This window comes from Oculina patagonica, chromosome 2 (genome assembly GCF_052425735.1).
Source record: "Oculina patagonica isolate OP01 chromosome 2, crgOcupat, whole genome shotgun sequence".
Taxonomy (NCBI): domain Eukaryota; kingdom Metazoa; phylum Cnidaria; class Anthozoa; order Scleractinia; family Oculinidae; genus Oculina; species Oculina patagonica.
The window spans coordinates 2,655,671-2,675,958 of record NC_135759.1 but is presented as its reverse complement, the minus strand read 5'-3'; the positions used below and the strand labels follow the sequence as shown (position 1 = coordinate 2,675,958).

Genomic DNA, 20,288 nt, shown 5'->3' with positions numbered 1-20,288 from the left:
AGCATGTTAAGGTGGCCCGCGGGTATTTCCCGGAGCGGAGGTGCTATTTTTTAAATCAATTTTTTGGCATGGAAACCTTAACCGATTTCTCTGATTTTTGGTAGTCGAAAAAGCAAATGTTTAAGTTTTATAAAGCTTTAAAATTTGGAACAAACAAAAACAGTGAACACGAAAAATTAGCACTTTTAAATTAACCTATTTTTTAATAAAACGCGAATATTTTCTAAACGTGAAGATAGATTTTTTCTTATTGCTGTCAATACGTTCAAATTATCCAAGAATTCATGTGAGCAAGTTTCAACGAAATCGGCTGGGTAGAAATTGCTGCACAGTTGACTGTTAGATTTTAGCTTTAAAATATTATGCTTGTGTATTTTTGCCAGTTGTTACAACAAAGCTTGTGTAATGTTTTGATTGCATTGATTAGTTGAAAGCTTAATAGGTTAATTTAAAAGTGCTAATATTTCGTGTTCATTGTTTTTGTTTGTTCCAAATTTTAAAGCTTTATAAAACTTAAACATTTGTTTTTTCGACGACCAAAAATCAGAGAAATCGGTTAAGGTTTCCATGCCCAAAAATTGATTTAAAAAATAGCACCTCCGCTCCGGGAAATACCCGCGGGCCACCTTAAGTGTGAAATGTTCGATTTTGAAACGTTTGAATCAAAGAAAATACTACAATTTCATGCTACGAAAGAAAAATACGCTTTAGCGGGGCAGAATCTATAATTAAACAACATTACGTTTGTGTCATGGAATGTGCTGGCCTTGTAAGTTTCACTTTCACAAGGCATCGATGACAATCGGCTAGAATCACGCAATGTTTTGAAAGCTTTAAATCTGCTACAAATGGAAACTAAACAAAATTGAAATGTTTGATTTTTTTAGCATTATGTATTTTTGAAGCTGTGCCATCTAGAGGATTTCAGAAATCTGAAGGAAAACCATCGAGACAAGCATGCCCTGACTTATAAGGTTTACGTCATTGGTAAATTTATAAATTCCCCGGGGAATTCCCATTCAGCTAAAACCATCTCGAGCGTTCTTCTCAAATTTGATTTAATTATTATTTTGCTTCAATATTTCATTTTTGGAGTGAGTTATTCAATGTTTAAACACTCAGGAATTTGATACAACACTGGATGTTGATTTAATAGATTGTCTGGCTTCACGGATCACGATCGTGGGAATTGGGGCAGCATTAGCATAAACGAGAAATAATTTATTGCAGATGGAACTAGCCAACCTTGAAATGTCACACAAGGTGTTTCTTACCATTTTGTTTGCCAATATCAACATTGTTTGACGCAGGTAATGAGCATAGGGGCAAGGGGGGGGGGGGGGAATTTTTTATTCCCCCCACATGGCTTCCCTTGGGTGGTCATGTGACCAGTGCAGTTTTAAGCTCTAAGGGCTTCTTGTTTGTTTTTAGTTTTGTCGGTGACCTGTCCCAAACCTCCACTCTGTGAGGCTTCAAGTCATGCAATGTTTAGAAGCTACAAATCAGTTGCAAATGGGAAATTTTCTTAAACTTTGGTCTTTACAAAGAATGTTTAGAGTGAAATGTTCGATTTTGAAGCGTTTGAATCAGAAAATCCTTTAATTTCATGCTATGAAATTATGCTATGAATTGGGCCAGAATTTACATTTATTTAAACACCATTACATTTGTGTCGTGGAATGTGCTGGCGTTGCACTTTCACTTTCACAAGGCATTGATGACGATCGGCCAGAATCACGCAGTGTTTTAAAAGCTATTAATCTGCTACAAAAAGAAACTTAATGCAAATTCTTCGAACTTAACTTAGCATGTTAAGTGTGAAATTTTCGTTTTTAGCGTTATCTATTTTACAAGCTGTGTCATCAAGAGAATTTCAGAAATCTGAAGGAAAACCACCAAGACAAACATGCCCTGACTTATAAGGTTTATGTCATTGGTAAATTAATTCCCTAAGGAACAAATTCGCGTTCTTCTCACATTTGATTAACTATTTGATACAACACTGGATGCTGATTTAATAGATTGTCTGGCTTCATGGGTCAGGATCAAGGAAATTTGGTCAGCATTAGTAATGAGAAAAATAATTAATTACAGACGGTACCAGTCAACCATGAAATGTCACACAAGGTGTTTTCTTTAATACCATTTTGTTTGTCAGTCACAACATTTTTTTGATGCGGGTAAAGGGGATGGGAGATTTATCATCTTGTTAAATTATCATCTTGACATAACATGCATCATTTTAGCATAATTTTTTAGGTTGCCTGAACAAACTCTTAATACCCATTCATACACTATGTGGAGAAAGACACTAAAAGAGTTGGCGTAAAATGATAAAAGGTCATTAAGGGTAAATGATAATCAGTAGTTTTTTTGATTTATTGAAAAATTAGTCTCTCTGGAAGAAATGGATGTGGATGAGAATGAAGACAGGAAGATGGATGAAAACATTAAAGTGAAGTTGGAGAATGAAAAAGACACAACCTTGGGTATTGACGGAAACAAAAAGACTGCCATCAAGAGGTAAATGTCTATTGCACTGATTGTTTTAGTGCAGGTCATTTTTTATTGTTAAAACAGTTCAAATCAGATGCAATTCTCTGTGATGTCAACTGATTCCCAACCTGACAAATGTATTTTCCTTTTACTGAGCAAAGCCAATCAACCAGATTTGAACAGAAGAATGATAAGATAAAAGATAAGATAAAATTTTTTGACCTTGGCCACTTTCCAATCGTTTGGAACACCTCCAGTTGCAAGGGATAAGTTAATAAAAAATGTTGAGCCACTCCCGGGGGTTTTAGGGAACAAGGGAACTGGAGCATTTATTTTCAGGGAACAGTGGATATTTTCAAATTATTTTCAGGAAACAAAGGAACTCTTGGGTAGATTGTTGGGAACAAGGGAACACCAATCTACTTTCAATAATATACATTTTTTAAACTTTCCATGCCCTTAAAATATAAAATTTGCTAAATTTAACTTCTGAGAGAGTCTTGTCTAGAAGATTATCTGGGTAACCTCTGTCGCGTGATTTACGCTTGAATAATGTAATGTTTTCTTCAAATGTAGCTTTTGAAAAATTGGTTCTCAGGAGCCGTAATCAATGGTAATGCTTCGCCTTTGATAAAACCTTTTCAGACACCTGGAGGGTGACAGGAGGTAAAATTCATGTATTGGAAAGTGTCTGTCGGTTTAAAGTGCATGTGCACATCAAGAATTGATTCTTTCTTAAGTCTTACGCCCTTGTAAAAAAAAGTTATAAATTTCTGTATCCGAAATTTCAGCTGTGTATTTAAAGGTCGGACGATAGTTATTTGCTAGCTCTATCAATGCGTTTATTTCCTCTTTGGTTATGTTCCACAGAGAAAAGACATCATCTAATCTTTTCCAAATGAGCGGCTTTATTGGACGGCGTTCAATGATTTATTTTCCAACTGCGGCCATAAATTTGAAAATGTTGGCAAAAGGTTCTGCCATTTTTGTGCCCATTGCGGTACCATGTGTGTGAAGATAGTTTTTCTGTTGAATTAGAAAGAGTTTTCTTTTAAGATGCTGATGCTGATAAGCCTAAGCATAACTCTGAGAAAGGGTGTTGGTATCGAAGGTTTGTATCTAGGTGGAATGTTTCGTATGTTTTACATACAATGGTGATTTTTTGATATGATTTCTGTGTTTTAGCAATCAGCTGAAGGGGGTAATCAACAAATGGTGAGATTCGTTCTGTTGGGCTGTCATGGGTTTGGTTTGTGAATCTTTGTAATGGTATGGAATTCGTGGCAGATTTGGTGTTAGGGATAGCCATTTTCCTGTCATTTCATCAATATGGTTACCATGGTAGAGTGCTTTGAAGGACATACTTGTTAGAGCGAAACTTTGAAGGTGACACAAAGTTACTACTATCTTGACCAATAGGAGTTCTGTTTGGCCTGTCAGGGAGTTCTGTTTGGGGATCAGGGAACAATGCAAAAATATTCAGGATCAAGGGAACATGAGCTAAAAAATTTTTTGGGAACAAGGGGTTGTATTAATGGGGAACAAGGGATAAAATCCAAAAAGATTAAGGGATCATGGGAACATGGACCTCCCCCCCCCCCTTCCCGGGAAGGGCTCAATGTTAAAGGCTTTGTGATGACCTCTGTGGAATATTAAAGTAATCCAGGGGGAGATTATCAAAACCAGTCACTTTCTTCCCTTTTTAAGATTTTTTCAACTCCCTTAGAATCTTGGCTTTTTCACAGCTCTAAAAAGGAATTTCTCTTTGACTTGAGGGGGTTTCGTTCCATTAGGTTAGCACCATACAAACTCACAAAGCAAAAACGACTTTGTTTTCAGATTGATGGCGACATTATTTAAAAGTCACAAAAACTGTTTGAGTTGAATTTCTTATCAGTTGACTTTTTTCCACTTATCTGAAAAGCTGATCCTTGGTCTGATGGTAGTTTTGTTGGATACAGCTTTTTAATGGCAGAGCAGAATTTATCAGGAGAGTTGGCCGTCACTTAATCTCTTAGAATATTCTGATAATATTTCCTCTTGCATTATTTACTAAGGCCTGTTACACTGTCGCTTGTAGGATGACCAGTTCAATTCACAGTTAGTCCTACTAGCTTTCCTAAGTAAACCAACCCTCACGTTCATCTCCCGTTTGACCTCTTGAGTCAACCATGGGTAGGTCTCCCTTTGACCTTTATTTCAATGAGTGGCACATGTTTGTCGATACACTCTTGTAAAATGTTCTTTAAAACACTCCAAGAAGTGTTGACACAGGACGATGAAAAGACTTGCACAAGAATCATTAATATAGATGTGCGTGACAAAAAATCATAAAACTTAAACTTAAACTATTAAAATGAATGTTGTAAGTACATGTATTAATTATCATAATACTGCTCTTTTAATTTTTAGAGGTACAATAATAGACAAAGGTGTCATATGGAACCTTAGAGAAGCTGCTGCATCTATCACATATGGAGCTGCAACAACATCCTTGGTGATTTCATGTTCATTATGGAGCCCCAAAGCTCTGTCTCCACCGCTTGGCAGCAATGAGGTCTTGGTGAGCAATGTGATTGAACTGTCACATGATGGTCCACCTGATCTAGAGTTAAGTGGAGATGCCAAAGGAAACATTACTGTGGCTTTGTTGCACAGTGCCTCTAATTTGAAAGGGTATGAAGTGGTTATCAAGCAACTGGTTGACCCAGAATACAATAAATGGAAGGATTTGGAGACCAAGAACATCTGGGACGCATCAGGTATTTAATCTAAATCACTGAAGATGCAGCACACACCATTACTGGTAAATGCCTATTGCCTGTTGTACCAGTAAGCCGTGTGACTTTTTGTAAGCCATACGTTTTTAAAAAAACCAGACTAAGTAACCACTGGTTTTTCTAGTTCACTTGGGTATGAAGAGGTCACATACAGTGTACTAAAGAAAGCTACTACCCACGGCACTAATACCTGGAATGGAACCAGCTACCCCACCCACTTCCGTTGACAGATTCGAGAAATTTCTGTGATTCACGTGCTGCCTCTCACTGGCTGCAACTGTTGTTGACAGTTGCTAGCTTTAACCCTGCTGGGAAAGTGTTCTCAGTTAAATATATTTTTTCTCACCAATAAATTAATGGAATTGTGACCAAATTTTTGAGACACACTTCTTTTAACCGAACTTTCATTGGATTGCTCTTTTACATACTGGTTCAATTTTACCCTTGATACAATTTGGAACTTTCCTTTGTTTTATATTCATTATCATATATTACCATACATCAGAACAAGGGTAAACCACAACACGTAATTGTTGTTGGGCTAAGTATTCACTTGTACCTATGGGATAGTCAAGTTTCTTGACAATGGCCCTCGCCATGATTAACTCTGGAACCCCAAAACACTAATTAACTAAACATTAGTTATTTACTTAATTAAACCTATATGTACTTTTACTTTCTCTGTCTCTTTATGCAGTAAGACCAGGAGTTCCTGATTGGCTTTTTCCTTTTGCTGAAGCACCATGCACAATAACACGTCATTCGTCCTTTGCTGCAATCTGGCGTCTCAAGTCCTTTACATTTTCAAGACCCACCTCCATGGCTTCTGGATTTACCTGTAACGTACCAGACTTTCCAGACATCAGTGTTGAAATTCCAACAAATTTTGTGCCTGCTGGTCAAGACTTCTGTTTGACACTAAAGGTATTGAGGTGTCATATGAAAACTACATTAAGAATACTGGAGGTAGCATGGCCTGGGTTTAGAGCACCGGAGGTCCCAGAGGTCCCAGGTTCAAATCCCATTCTGACCACTACCTGGGGTTGTCTCACAGTATACCCGAGTTCAACTCCTTGGCCATGCTTGTAAATAGCCAACTAGTTCGCCTCCTGCCAGGGATTTTAACCTTGTTCTGTTTAATTTGTAATATTTGTTCTCTAACGTTTGAATGCTTGGCCCCATTAACACTTGTGCTAATGGGACCTGTAATTCCTAATATTTTAACACGTAATTTAGTCATATTGACTGCCCTGTTTTGATTTTTTGAACATTAAATGATTTTGCCTCTTCTAAACCAGTTACCGAGGGTAAACAAATGTTATTCATTCATTTTTATTATGCTGGTAGTTACTGTGACAATAATGTCATTGCGTGACACTGTCACAGCCTCGTGGCGTGCCTACATCAGAGCCTCGTTCCGAATAAAGTACTTCTTATTGAACCGCCATCTTGAATCAGGGCTTGTCTTTTCTCTCTCATTCCCAAACAAGAACTTAGTGTATAACTTGTTACAGTTACGTACTGTACATGTAGTAATATAACAATTCAGTAAATCTGGGGTGCTTACCAAAATTCCCAGAAATGTCGGTTGGAAAGCAAATGGAACAGTAATTTTTTTGAAAATCTGTTCGGAAATTGTGGACTACGTTTTAAGGTAGTTCATTCATTCCAGTTGGTACGAACCATAACCCAGCATGTGCAATTCACTCATCATAGTTCCTTCTCAGATAACACTGAAGACAGTTTAATTTTATTAAGCCCTGTTTGCGAGGCTTGCTACCACGTACATGTAGAAATGCTGCATAAGTGAAAGCCATAAATCAGCATAAACAAAGTATCTGAAGAGCTTTAATAACTTCTTGAACCTGACATTCTCCTTTCGACAACGAAAACTGTAAGTGCCAACAAAATTTATGCCCTTTCCAGGCGGATAATGGTCCCATAAGGTTGGCTCTGTTTCTCATAAAGGTCTCCGCACACGCAGGGACAAGATGCAGGGACATGACTCAGCAACATGTAGTAGCGACAAAATCATGTGTTGTTCATACTGAGGGGACATGTAGCAGGGCCCTGTACTGGGGACACACAAGTAACTGTAGCGGGGACCTGCCCTAGGGACATGTCGCAGCGACACGTCCTCTCATGTGTGCTGATAATTTTTGGCACGTGCAACACTAATTCCTGAAACATTTTGTCCCTGCGACATGCTGCACGAAGTTCAACAAGTTGAATTCCTTGCAACATGTCGCAGGGACAAAACCGCTTCAAATCCGTGTTGTGCATGCCAAAAATAATCAACACACACGAGAAGACGTGTCGCTGCGACATGTCCCTGGAACTTGTCCCCTCTACATTTTCTTGCGTGTGTACACATTGTGATTTTGTTGCTGCTGTATGTCCCCACTCCACGTCCCCTCAGTGTGAGCAACACACGATTTTGTCGCTGCTACATGTCGCTGCGATGTGTCCCTGCGACATGTCCCCACGTGTGCGGAGACCTTAAAGTGCCTATGAAATGAAAATTAAGTTGAACTCATATGAAAGGCCTTTCAAAATGAAGAAAGATGGTGTTTTTCTTTTTCTGATATCTTTTCTCGTTCCAAAGATATTAACGATTTTGTATTATGCAAATTAGATAACTGATGACGTCATAGGTTTGACAGTAATTGGTGTAAAAACACAAAATCAGTAGTATCCCTGTAAATACTAAAGCAAAATAATTGAAACTTGGCACCAGTGTTGTGCCCTAAGAAATACACCACATGTTGCATATTTTGGTGTTGCTATGGCAACACTCTCGGTTCCAGTCTTTTTCTTCTTTGAATCAAATATCACTGTTTGTGGCTTTACAGGGAGAAGTAAATGGTGTCATTCCAAACATACGTAATGCGCTCATTGCGCTAGATACCCAAATGACTCTAAAGGTGGGAGATGAGGTTTGGAATGGATCAAAACCCGGGATTGCTGTATCCGCATAAAAGAGATCTGGAACCGAGAGTGTTGCCATAGCAACACCAAAATATGCAACATGTGGTGTATTTCTTAGGGTACAACACTGGTGCCAAGTTTCAATTATTTTGCTTTAGTATTTACAGAGATACTACTGATTTTGTGTTTTTACACCAGTTACTGTCAAACTCATGACGTCATCAGTTATCTAATTTGCATAATACAAAATCGTTAATATCTCTGGAACGAGAAAAGATATCAGGAAAAGGAAAACACCATCTTTCTTCATTTTGAAAGGCCTTTCATATGAGTTCAACTTAATTTTCATTTCATAGGCACTTTAAGTCAAAGCAAAGCAAAACAAAGAAGTTATCTTTCAGTCTCAGCCGTCATGAATTTCTATTCTGCATGCAACACCAACCATTCAGACTAAGTTCTTTAGAGCTGTGAGAAACAAATTTGGATTGACAAGTCCTTTCTATTCCACCAAGGTACCACTCATTTCTACATGCCGATTTTCTTTCACATTTGATGAAATAGCTGCATTTATATCAAACCCAGAAGCACTCCTGAAGCAATGCGTGCTGAACTTTTTTTCCAATCTCGTTTCATGTGGGAAACCGATTGAGTGCAGATGGCGCACGCTCAGCCAATCAGGATCAAGTAATCATGCCCTCTTGATTACCAAAAGTGCCCTTGTGATTAAGAAAAAAATGCCCTCTGTATCAACCAATCAGCATTCAGTAATTTTTCCGTATGTGGTAAATTTGAAAAACAATATACTACGGTTCCAAAACACTGACATGGCAACATGTCCCACGAAAATCAACGAGTTGAACTCCGTGCAACATGTCGCAGGGACAAAATTGCCGCAAAATTCGTGTTGCAATATTGAGCCAAAAATTATCAGCACACACAATGGGACGTGACGCTGAAACATGTCCCTGGGCCATGTCCCTTGCTACATTTTCTTGGGTGTGTACATATTGTGATTTTGTCACTGCTACATGTCCCCACTACACATCCCTGCTTCATGTCCCCAAAGTGTGCACAACACTTGAAATATAGAGAGGAGTCTGGACATCAAATACAAACATGGCGGAAACTTACTTCCAGTTCGGCTTACGGAAGAAACCAAGTTTTCAAGATGTTTGGAAACCGCTACTATAACGAGAGATGTTTCCGTATGTCCGCACCCCTGATTTTTGACTTTAATTTTTAGGAAAGAGGTGCGGCTTATCTACGGAACTTTACGGGGTACATGGGAATGTGTTTAGCATTGTCGCATATGTTTGTGGAGAATGGAATGTGGCATTTATCGATGAAGTTGTTAAACAGCCAACATAATGAAAACTTTTCAATTAGCTTGGGACAGTGGCAAAGTGCAAGTCATTACACTCATTTTGGCTCTTTATCCTAGGTGCAAGAATTTCCAAGCAGTGAGCCAGTAGAAAAGAGAATATTTATTAGTCCAGTCCTTCACATTTCGTGCACTCAGAATGTTGCATTTCCATTGCCTGTAACAATCAAGCTTCCTGTCAGAATTCCTGAAAGACAAGAGCTGCCTCTGGATTTTTGTATGAGGATACATGTATTACATGATCTTTCAAGAGATACATCCCATGAGTGGCATGACATAACAAACGTACTGGAAGAACCAGTAGCTGTATCTGCAAACGGAATAGTGGCATTCAAAGTGAGACATTTCTCTCGGTAAGTTATATAATTAAAACGGATAGAATCTCTGTTTCTGTTAGATTCCTAGTTTGCAGTTCAAAATCCGTCGAGTTTGCTCGGACACTCTTTACATACAGGAATTGACACATGCCTTTGGATTCTTCAGAGTTTTTGGTTGCATGTTTGTTCTGTTTGGTTCATCTACTGACGTTTTATTTTAAAATAGATTGACTACCTGTAGATGAAATTAAAAAAAAATCTGCAAGAGCGTTTTTTTTAAGTAAATCAAGAATTAAGGTTTTGCGCAGGATTTGTATTTTTCCTCATTAAACAGTCAATATCTTGCAAGAAATTATAGCAATAGCTACCTCCTTTTTGTTAAAAGGTCTTTGATGGTGATTATTATTTTATAACATAAAAAGAGGTTCTGTGAATGACTACAATTATGAAATATTTATTTTGAAGAATTGTGCTCAGACCACTTGAAACAAGATTAAAGCACCTAATTCACTTTAGCACAACCATTATTCTTGTTGCTGACCACGTTTAAAAAAATCTGTTACAGCATTTTGAAAACATCCCGTTTTAAAAGATAGGTGCTCTGATATTTTGTTGAGGTGTCTGAGTGCAGTTCTTCACAGTTAAATATTGTGTAATCGTAGTTGTGCAAAGAGCTCCTTTCATGGTACATAAATAGAGATTACTTCATGGTTAGTGAGCGTGTATGTTATTTATTCACGCGTTGTGAAGAATAACAGAACAAACGAGTGCAGCAAATGAGCAAGTGAATGAGTTCATTATTCTTCACAACAAGTGAATAAAAATTGTACAAGGAAACTAACCATGAAGTAAGTTGTTATTCTATGAGTACTGAGATATTAAAAACTTCATTGAAAAAAATAATTACATCGCCGTGGGAGAGTCGCAAAGCAAAAATTTTTCACTACAACATTCGGCTAAATCAACTCATTGCCAACGAGACAGCCGAGCCAAGAGGCGAGGCTGTCGAGGCGGCAGAATCATAGAGCCGTGTGCGTATGAGTGTATAGGCAGAGAAAATCTTAAGTTCTGCGTAAGGGACTTTTTTTGACCATATTTGGGTGTAAGTAAACCCCATATTTGGGTTGTATTGTTCTTCCCAACTGGTTCCCAGTCTCTCACTCCTTGCTAGAGAGCAAATGACCAAAATGGCGTCCACGCGGCTCGCTGTTAAAATTTTCAATGTGGTCATTCATCCCTTTACCGATAAATACACCTTTAGGGAATTATAAATCGAAAGAGAATACCCTACAGAATATTCGACCGCCTAAAAAATGAACATCAAGGTCTTCAAAGCGATGAAATAATCTTTCGACTTTGGAGTCCTTTGATTTACGATCGAAGAGAGACATGAAAATCAAAAGCGGACTGTTGACTTCAAATAGAGTTTTCTTGACTAATGAGAATGCTGAAGTCGGGTAAATGCTTCCTTTTAGTGTTGATTGTGTTTATAGTAATTGTTTGACCGATGATTTATTCCAAATCAAATACCGTTTATTATATTTTATTTGGCACGCATTTTCGCTCCGCGTAGGAATAACATCAATACAAAGCGACGCTCACTAAAATTACTGCATGTCATACACACAAGAAAGTCAAAAGTTTTTTGCTTCTAACGGCAAATGTAATGTTAACTTGAATAAAAATTTTGTCTCCAAATAATCCTTGACCGTTCAAGTTTTGTTTTCTGTTCAAATTTTTCAAGTTTTGCGTAACTGAACATGACACTTCGCATGCGAGACTGAAATCTGACCCGTGCATTACTGTCTCTGATTACTGAAAATTATTTTTAAAAAAGCATCTTAGCAGTTTTGATTTTGGGATTTGATTTATAAGAAGTTCTTGAAATGCAAGTATCCCTTTTGTGGACGGAAACATTTTAACCACCGCGTGTTGTAAAGTATTTAAAAAACAGTGATTAAACCTCATTTATTGCCTACATTTTGTGACATTTTAACGTTGAAAAGAATTTAAAGATTTGTCAAGAGTTATCAATCTGTCAAACCCGTAGCCTGCGTAGCAGACATCTGTGTACGTTTTTAGTGTGTTTAAAAGAGTGCGCGATCGCGAGAATACGCGCGCTGGAAACTACGGCGCCTGCTACGCAGGCTATCAAGCCTGTGTCATTTATGAACACCAGAGAAATAGCACTTTTTTCGCATATTACCTAAAATACAATTTACCATATTTTGGTCATTTCAAATATAGTTCTATCAAAAACCATTCAATATCTGTTCTTATGAACAAACATGAGTATTTCGCTCGTTGGCACTTACCGATAGGTACAACTAGTCATAAAGAATAAAGAATTCTGTAAGTTTATTTCTACATTATAAGTAACCTACAGAGTAAATAAAAATGCGAATAACTATTGGCTTACTGTAAATTAGGAATAGAGTCATTTTGTTTGCACCATGCCACGACCACGGCCATGTTTTACGCAGGCGAGCAGCGTAGCCAAATGAACGAAAGAATCAAAGTTGAACTCGTTTTATTCTTTGACTTTCCGTAAACAAAATTGATATTTATTAAAGTAATTAATGCATTTTTCATTCGCAGAAGGTCAAGGAAAACTAACCTGAAACTAGCTGACATGAAATGTTCCTTTATTGCTCTTCAGAAGTGATCTCAATCCACCATGAAAGTTTTGAGACGACACAGCTTTAGGTTCATCCAAAGAATGTTGTGTTTATTTTTCAAAGTCGAGGCCGGGCATCGTTTGGCCACTTCTGTTTTTGATATTGTCCATTTTCTACAATCCCTGTTGAGAGTTTTTCTTTGTATCTTGATTTCTCCTCTCAACATTTAAAAAATTCTCCAAAATCCGTCGGTAAAGCAATTTTAGAATATTATATTTACAGGGACAAGTAAAGTTCTGCCAACTCAAATGGTGGGAAAATCTGATACAATTTTTTTTTCACTAGTAAAAAAATCGTATCAGGCTTATGATTGGTCATACTATTTTTTTCACTAGTGAAAAAAATCGTATGACCAATAGGATTGCTTCTCATCAAAGTGAGACGATTTTTATTCGAGGCTTTTGCTATGAGTAAATCTCAGTACTTATATAATAATATTATTGATGTGAAATTAAACCTGTTGCTTGAATAAATCCAGAGATATGCGCTGCTAAAGTTGACCTAAAGTCACAACTTTTGTCATGCCACTGAGGGTATTTTTAGGGGGTGGTCTGTTCTCGAAATAAATCAAGTCAATCAACAAGAAAAGTTATCATGGTCACAAGATGGGTTAGTTTAGACCCGCTTACAACATAAATATGATGGAGATCGGCAGACCCCCTTCTTCCAACCTCTGCCTGATTTTCTCAGACAGTGACTTTTAAGATCTCAGAGATGGGCTTAATAATTATAGCTTGCAAATCTTGAAAGTCCAGCAGATTATATTCCTTTGTAATCAGAAAATCTTGGAGCTGCTAAAAACTTCACATTTGGATGTGTCAATAGAGAAGGTGTCCTGACTGGAAGAAGGGCACAAGTAGTCTAAATGGTATTATTATGTAAGCCACAAGCAATCATTTTGTCATGTCATTGTTAAGCAAGCTACCGCAAGGAGAGTTCCATAGTCCATATGTATACAGTCGACTCCCGATAACTCGAACCTTCAAGGGAAATTAAAAATGGTTCGAGTTATCGGGAGTTCGAGTTATTGAGAGTTGAAAACAAATGACAAGAAATAAGGAAAAAAAGGTGTTTACTGATTTTCTATTCCTACAATGTATACCAGTGTACATTTTAAACAAATTTAATTAGAGTAGAGAGAAGCCAAAAGAAAAAGGAACAGTATATTTCTAAATCTCTGTATGGACCAGAACGTAACTTAACGTAAAACAAAGCAAATCAGCTGCGAACGTTGCAGGTTTCAATTAATTCGTCCAGTCGATAATCCTTTAAAGTTTTCTAAGGTTGGATTTGAAAGAAACGGTATCAACCTGCACCAAGAAACTAAACGTCTGTAGCACATCAATGACGTGGCACATTTCGTGTTTTGAGGGGCGTTTCGGGGACGGCTCTAACTCTTGTTCGTTTTTATTTCAAAAATTTTGGACTACAGTGTACTGTTTGTTTTGACCTGTCACAAATTGGCAGACATGGTTCGAGTTATCGAGGGTAAAATTATATAGAAAATGACCTGAAGGGAAACGAAAATTGGTTCGAGTTAGCGGGAGTTTCGAGTTATCGAGGGTTCGAGTTACCGAGGGTAAAATTACAGTAAATGTATGACGGGAATCCAGGGGAAATCGATTTTGGTTCGAGTTAGCGCGAGGTTCGAGTTATAGAGGGTTCGAGTTATCGGGAGTCGACTGTATCTTGTATTTCCTATCCTTGCCCAACAAGGTGTTTAATGGCTTATTTACTTATTTAAAAAATAATTAAAAACACATTGTTTTGCAGATTCTGGGCGTGGGTCACAGAAGCTAGACTACCTCAAGTTGTAAAGGATCTTGCTTCAAAACTTTCTTTTAGATCTATGCCTCAATATGTAAAACTTTCAACATGCTTATGTGAGAGCACTGTTCCAGAAGACTTCGTGCTTAAAATTTTCTGCTATCCAAGCACCCTACAATTTCAGGTTGAAAAGATATTATCGAGATATAGAGTACCGTACCAAGGTGAAGGCAAGTCCGTAGAGCCAATATGCAAAGGAGACAAGATTTTGGTTACTTTCCTAAGTGCACTTATACCCCAAGAAGAGGAAAATGTATTTTTAAGGTGGGTTTAAAGGATTTTTTTAACATAATAACATTTCATGTTAATATTTTAAATATTAAGAATTTTCAGCAAAATCGTTCTTTGCCATGTAGACTGAGTCAGACTAACCTCTGCTTATTTAATAGTTTCTTGTGTAGCACATTGCCCAAAGCTCAATGCGCTTAACAATGAAAGTCATGGGGGGAGACGGGACATCAGCATATCATGCGCCTTTGGCAGCTGCTATTCGTCCAAGATCACCTGCATTTCTTGACGCTTTCGGTAGATGTTGTTATGATACTGTACCATGAATCTTGACGTCAGAAATGGTACTCTGGAACTTGAGGAGTAATTTTACTTTTCTAGCGACGTTTAACCATAGTTGTGGCTTTTATGTATGCACTTTCCCCTTGGATTTTGCCTTCGAGCTCATTTTCTTAATTACTTGTTCAAAAGTTAAGGCATATATAACGTACATGTTGTTAACGTAAAACAAGCAAAAAATGAAAGATGAAAACGAAATGTTTTCTTTGGGGTGGTTTCGATGCAAAAATAAAATTTGGTCTGTAGTCAGAAAACGCATGGACACTTGTGTGGCAGCCACGTAACGCAGCAATGAGATGCTGTAATGGCCCCCTAAATAACTTTTTTTTTTTTTCATTGCCTCTACAATTTTACCAGTTCTCCTTATTATGCATTTTGGTGGAAAGAGGGCACTGCAAGAGTGAAGCATCTTACTTATCTCTCATAGCCATTCTTTCAAAACCCACTCACTATATTTTCCTCTTAATTAAGGACGTGGTCATGTTCACATGAAATTAATAGGGCTTGTGTTTGAATCTGTGTCTATGGATACATACTTTCTGAGGCTAAATACACTGCTTTCTTTCCCCCAAACGTTTGGGAGCACATTTCTTGGTCAAAATGGTTGCTGGCTTCTAATGAGGTTTCTATCTTTTTGCTCAGTCTACTAAGGGAAATAGTAAGGGATATCCCCGTAGAAACTAAAGCCACAGCAGGTTTTGCATATTTTTTTGTTTGTTTTGTTGTTATTGTTTTTTTTTTCTTTTTTTTTTGTCAGATTCCTTGGGGATGAGGTTGATCTTTCAACTGATTTGATTGTTCGTGTTGGCAGTGACAGTGTTCCACAACTGAAGTTCGTCAGAAGCCAGGACTCACTCTTTTTGTGTAGAGTGGCAATATTACCAACATCTGTAAGTAAAATGTCTAATTTGTCTGTGGATTGTGAAAAGTTGCCCTTTTATTCAAGAGCCTATGCATGAGAGAAATTAAATAATTATGCAAAATAAGGGTTAAAAAATAAACAAGGTAGACCGCGAGCAGTTTCTTTCATTTCCGAGTGTAAGTGAACACGCTGGTGCGAGGGAGAGAATCAACGAATCGAGGGTGCAGTGCAGGCATGGAGGACGGAAAAGAAAGAGAATGTAGAGGCCTATCATACCTAGTTGATTTATCATTCCACCCAGTTTGCAAAACGATTAATCCCTACAAATTGTTGTTGTAATTGTATTTTCTTCCTTTCATCCTTGCCAAACCTTCTGACGAGTACCTTCCTCCCCCTCCTAGGGAGTCTGGGCAACCATGTGATGGGTTCTTGTTTTAATTAGTGTTTCTTGTTAGTTCAAAGGGAATATAATAAGTTTTGCTATTTCTTTCTCTTCTTTATTTCTTTCTCTGTTACAGCCATAATATTATAAACTGTTGAAAATAGATACAAAGTTATAAACAATACGCAGATTATTTTAGAGTTACTTCTTCATTATGGAAATCTGAGTCAAATCTGAGACAGTTCTTGCATGTTTTATGATGCGCGCAGAAAGAAGACGTCTTTCCTTGCGGTACCCTGCTATGGGACTGGCTTTTTTAATTAGATACTCTGGTCATTTGAGGTCAAATTATTTTATTTCTGTTGTTTGGTTGCAGCCTAATCGAGAAGTTGCCTCAGCTGCTACGCCACAAGTGGTAACTGAGCAAAAAGGTTAGTCACCTTAGTAGACTCAATTATTAATTTTGCAGTTCCATAGCTGCTACTGTTGATCGTTCGGTAACATGTACGAAACTGAATTTATTATATGTGAAGAATGGATAAATACATACTACTAGGATACGTGCGTGACAGTGCAATAAATATAATTATTAATACATTCTTAGGTGCAAATGAATGTGCAAGTGATAATTACATAGTGCAACAGTTTTATTGTCATCTAGCTGCCTATCGAGAGAAGGCCGAAAGGCCAAGTGATAGAGTTCCCATTGGTTGCAAATAGTTTTCTTTATTTTTATTTTTCCTTTTTGTTTTTTAAAGGTTAGGCAAAATAATAATATCATTAGAAAAATTAAGTTTTGGTCTATTTCAAGAAAACTGACATTAATACAATATTTCGGCTGGTAGTTAAGCATGCATGTACCGTATTTATTCGGCTATAAGCCGAGACCCTAGACTTATTTTTGGAACCAGTTAGACTCTGACAAAAAAATAAACCCAAATCACTCGGCTATAAGCCGAGACCCGATTTTTCCTTCAAACTATAAAACAATCCACGCGGACTATGTAATTGAAAAACAACAAATCATTGATAAAAGATGAATTTAAAAATAGAACCGTACAAAATAGAACTGTACTGTTACCAGTATTTGTCGAGTATCCTCAATCCAATCAAACTCTTCTGAAGTGGTTTCTTTTAGCAGAGAAGTCGTGGTATTTTAAGTTTTCGCTTTTGAACAAAAATATTGCATGCAGCCGATTTGTGTCAGATCGTGTTACAATGTTTACCAAGCGCGTGTGAACGACCGCTTCTGATTGGCCAGTTTTTGGTGTCGCGACAACAAGTCAAATAGATCGATTCCTTCTTGACCTTTCTAGGCCCTTCTTCGATTCTTTTCTTAAAAAGTCACGTTCGCATTAATTCTGCAAATTAACTAAACTTTAAAGAAAGGAACAGAAGGAAAGGAACAGAAACAGTCTCAGGCAGAAATAATTATTGTAGAAAATATTGCGAGGAAATTGTTTAAGACATGCTATTTCCCGCGCCAGCTACTTGTATTTGCTTTGAGTTTTGATTGGTTCACTGGATTGTCTGTGTCCTTTGTGATTGGCCAGAGTAATTACTTTGGTTTTGGTTTTACGACACTCAATTAAAAACTGCTCTAATAACGAAATACTGATTCAAATATACCTACCGATATTTTGTAAAGGTGTTTTTTGTGCAGGGGGGGGGGGGGGGGGATACACGCAGATAGATCAGATCAATGTTTATTTGGAAAGAACTCAGAGCACTCTGCCTAACATAGCCTGCGTTGCAGACGAACCGGGGTTTTGTTCGTCTGCAATGCAGGCTATGCCTAACACCGTCTTTGTTTTTATTAATGCCATCCTTTCGCTGCCGTCAGTGGGCACCTCCAGTGGTGATGAATCGAAAGAGTTGGCAAATTAAAAGAAGTAGCTGAATCTTGCAAGAAACTTGCACTATGCTAAATAGTTGGCGAGTCAAAGATTACCGCCATAAGTTAAGAAATAAAAAACTGTCTGACAAGGCTTTGAAAATGCTCTTGTATTGGAAGCAGAGCATTGCACCTTAGCAATGGCTTCAAAAGATATTGTTAGGGGCACTAAACTCTTTGACAGCTCAAATTGAGATGTGCATCTGAATTTGATGTTTTTGTTTGTGTCACGTAATTGATCAAAAAATACCAAACACGTTGTTTCATGGCTTCATTTTTGTCTTTCTTTTTGCAGTCAAGGTGGGCACACCCAAGGATGAAGAATTAGAGAGTTTGGCATTGCGCATTATTTCTTGGAAGTCTCTTGGGCGACGGCTTGGATTTGACGAGGCAAGGCTCACTGCATTTGAGAGGGAAAATCACAGTTTGTCTGAACAAGCTTATAAAATGCTCCTTTCCTGGAAGGAAAGGAACGGACGTTGTGCAACTTTTGAAGTTTTATACAAGGCACTAACTCATGAATTGGTTAATCGGAGAGATTTAGCCGAAAGGTATTGTTTTTAACGAAAGTGAAAGTACAAATCCACGCTTGTAGCAGATTTAAAATCCTAAATGCAAATATATCAGCTTCTTTGCCAACTGTCAAATTCCACTTTTACAGCGATCTAGTTATGGATAATACAAACACACAGGGGACTTAGGGGCTTATTGCATATTGCAACTGACTGAATTGAAGACTAATATTTTACCACTTGGTAAAGAAAGAAAGATGGTAAAGTTTTAACCTCTGTAGGAAAATGAAAAAGATTTGATGTCCATGTCATGTGCGTCGGACGAAAAAACTCTGCGTCTTGTAATTTCAGTACATGTACATGGTACTTAGATAATAGTTATTCTGTGTTTTATTTAGACTGCTCGCCCTCGGTTTCTATCACTTTGATAGCTGGCTCAGAGCTACACTTCTCTCCTACTGTTAGGTACAAACACGAAGCTTGCAATCTACATTGTAGATGTTTTAAGTATATTACTTATTTTTCAACCTTGTATATAGGATGTAAAAAGAGTTCGAAGTGACAGAAATTTGTATAAAATTTAAACCACCGTGCTTTGCACCCAGGAACAATACTACCAGATTACTAACCTTTTTACAAATACCCCATAAAACTATCAGTTTTAGTTCTTAGTTTGTAACATACTGTGAATAGTTTTTTTTTGTAATGTATTATGATATTTTTAATAGTATACTGTAGAGCTATCATGGTATCCATGTAATCTAAAAGTACAAGGTACAGAACCTCGGAAATTTTTATAAAAATCACTCCAAGTGATTAAAAAATACAGTATTTTATAAGCTATTTCTATTAACGTCGGATCACGCGGCAAGACTGAAAAGTCGTATGGGTAGAAGTAGAGAGCCTGCTGCACGTGGTAAAACACGATTTCGTTGTTTTACCACAGGTAGCCCAAGCTCTTAAAGGAGCCGTCAACATAATATGACAGCGATAGCGATTCCAGTGGGTTTTAGGTTCACTGTTTTCCTCTCCATCCATATATATGGAGAGTAAAAGAGTGAACCTAAAACCTACTGGAATCGCTTTGAAACGCCTCCAAATGACATAGAAACACAAGATATACACAGAAGAGGGCAGGTAAGTCGATTTTATTAGCTCATATTCCCCTATTTTGAATTATTTTTTTACGATCGCTATATTCCCATACAAACTCTTATAATAACGTTATTACGCAATGTCATATTTTGTTGACGGCTCCTTTAAAGGCTTGGGCTACCTCTGGTTTACCATTACTATCGACGGGTAAACCTTCAGGCACATTGCATTTTAGAGAGGAAGTTCTCCAATCACTGCTTTATAACAGTGAAAGAAAAGTAGCAGTGAAAAGATCCACAAGAAAAAAAGTGTATTTCATGTACAACCAAACTTGCAGATTTCCTCTTTTTACCGAATGGTAATGAGGTGTAGTGATCATTCTCGTTCTCGAAGTGACGTATTTCCGTCACTCCATTCTGATATTAAACCGCAATTAATTCCTGCATTTAACAGTAAACGTGCTGACAGAAAGGTTCTTTAAAACGCCATTCAGCACATGCCAATCAAAAACAAATTACCTTATTATAGGAAATTAACGCTTGTGTTAATTAAGGTATTGGAAATTAACG

The 20,288-nt window shown here is 37.5% G+C and overlaps 1 protein-coding gene across 1 annotated transcript; it reads left to right on the top strand.

Annotated features, from left to right (window-relative positions):
* The first annotated feature begins 2,367 nt into the window (after positions 1-2,367).
* LOC144642584 (p53-induced death domain-containing protein 1-like) lies at positions 2,368-20,058 on the top strand. The gene is made up of 8 exons (XM_078501570.1): positions 2,368-2,523; positions 4,909-5,258; positions 5,974-6,200; positions 9,646-9,938; positions 14,354-14,671; positions 15,732-15,864; positions 16,595-16,649; positions 18,408-20,058. Exons 1-8 carry the CDS (start codon positions 2,408-2,410, stop codon positions 18,674-18,676), a joined length of 1,761 nt encoding a protein of 586 aa, XP_078357696.1. The 5' UTR covers positions 2,368-2,407; the 3' UTR covers positions 18,677-20,058.
* Positions 20,059-20,288: the final 230 nt, after the last annotated feature.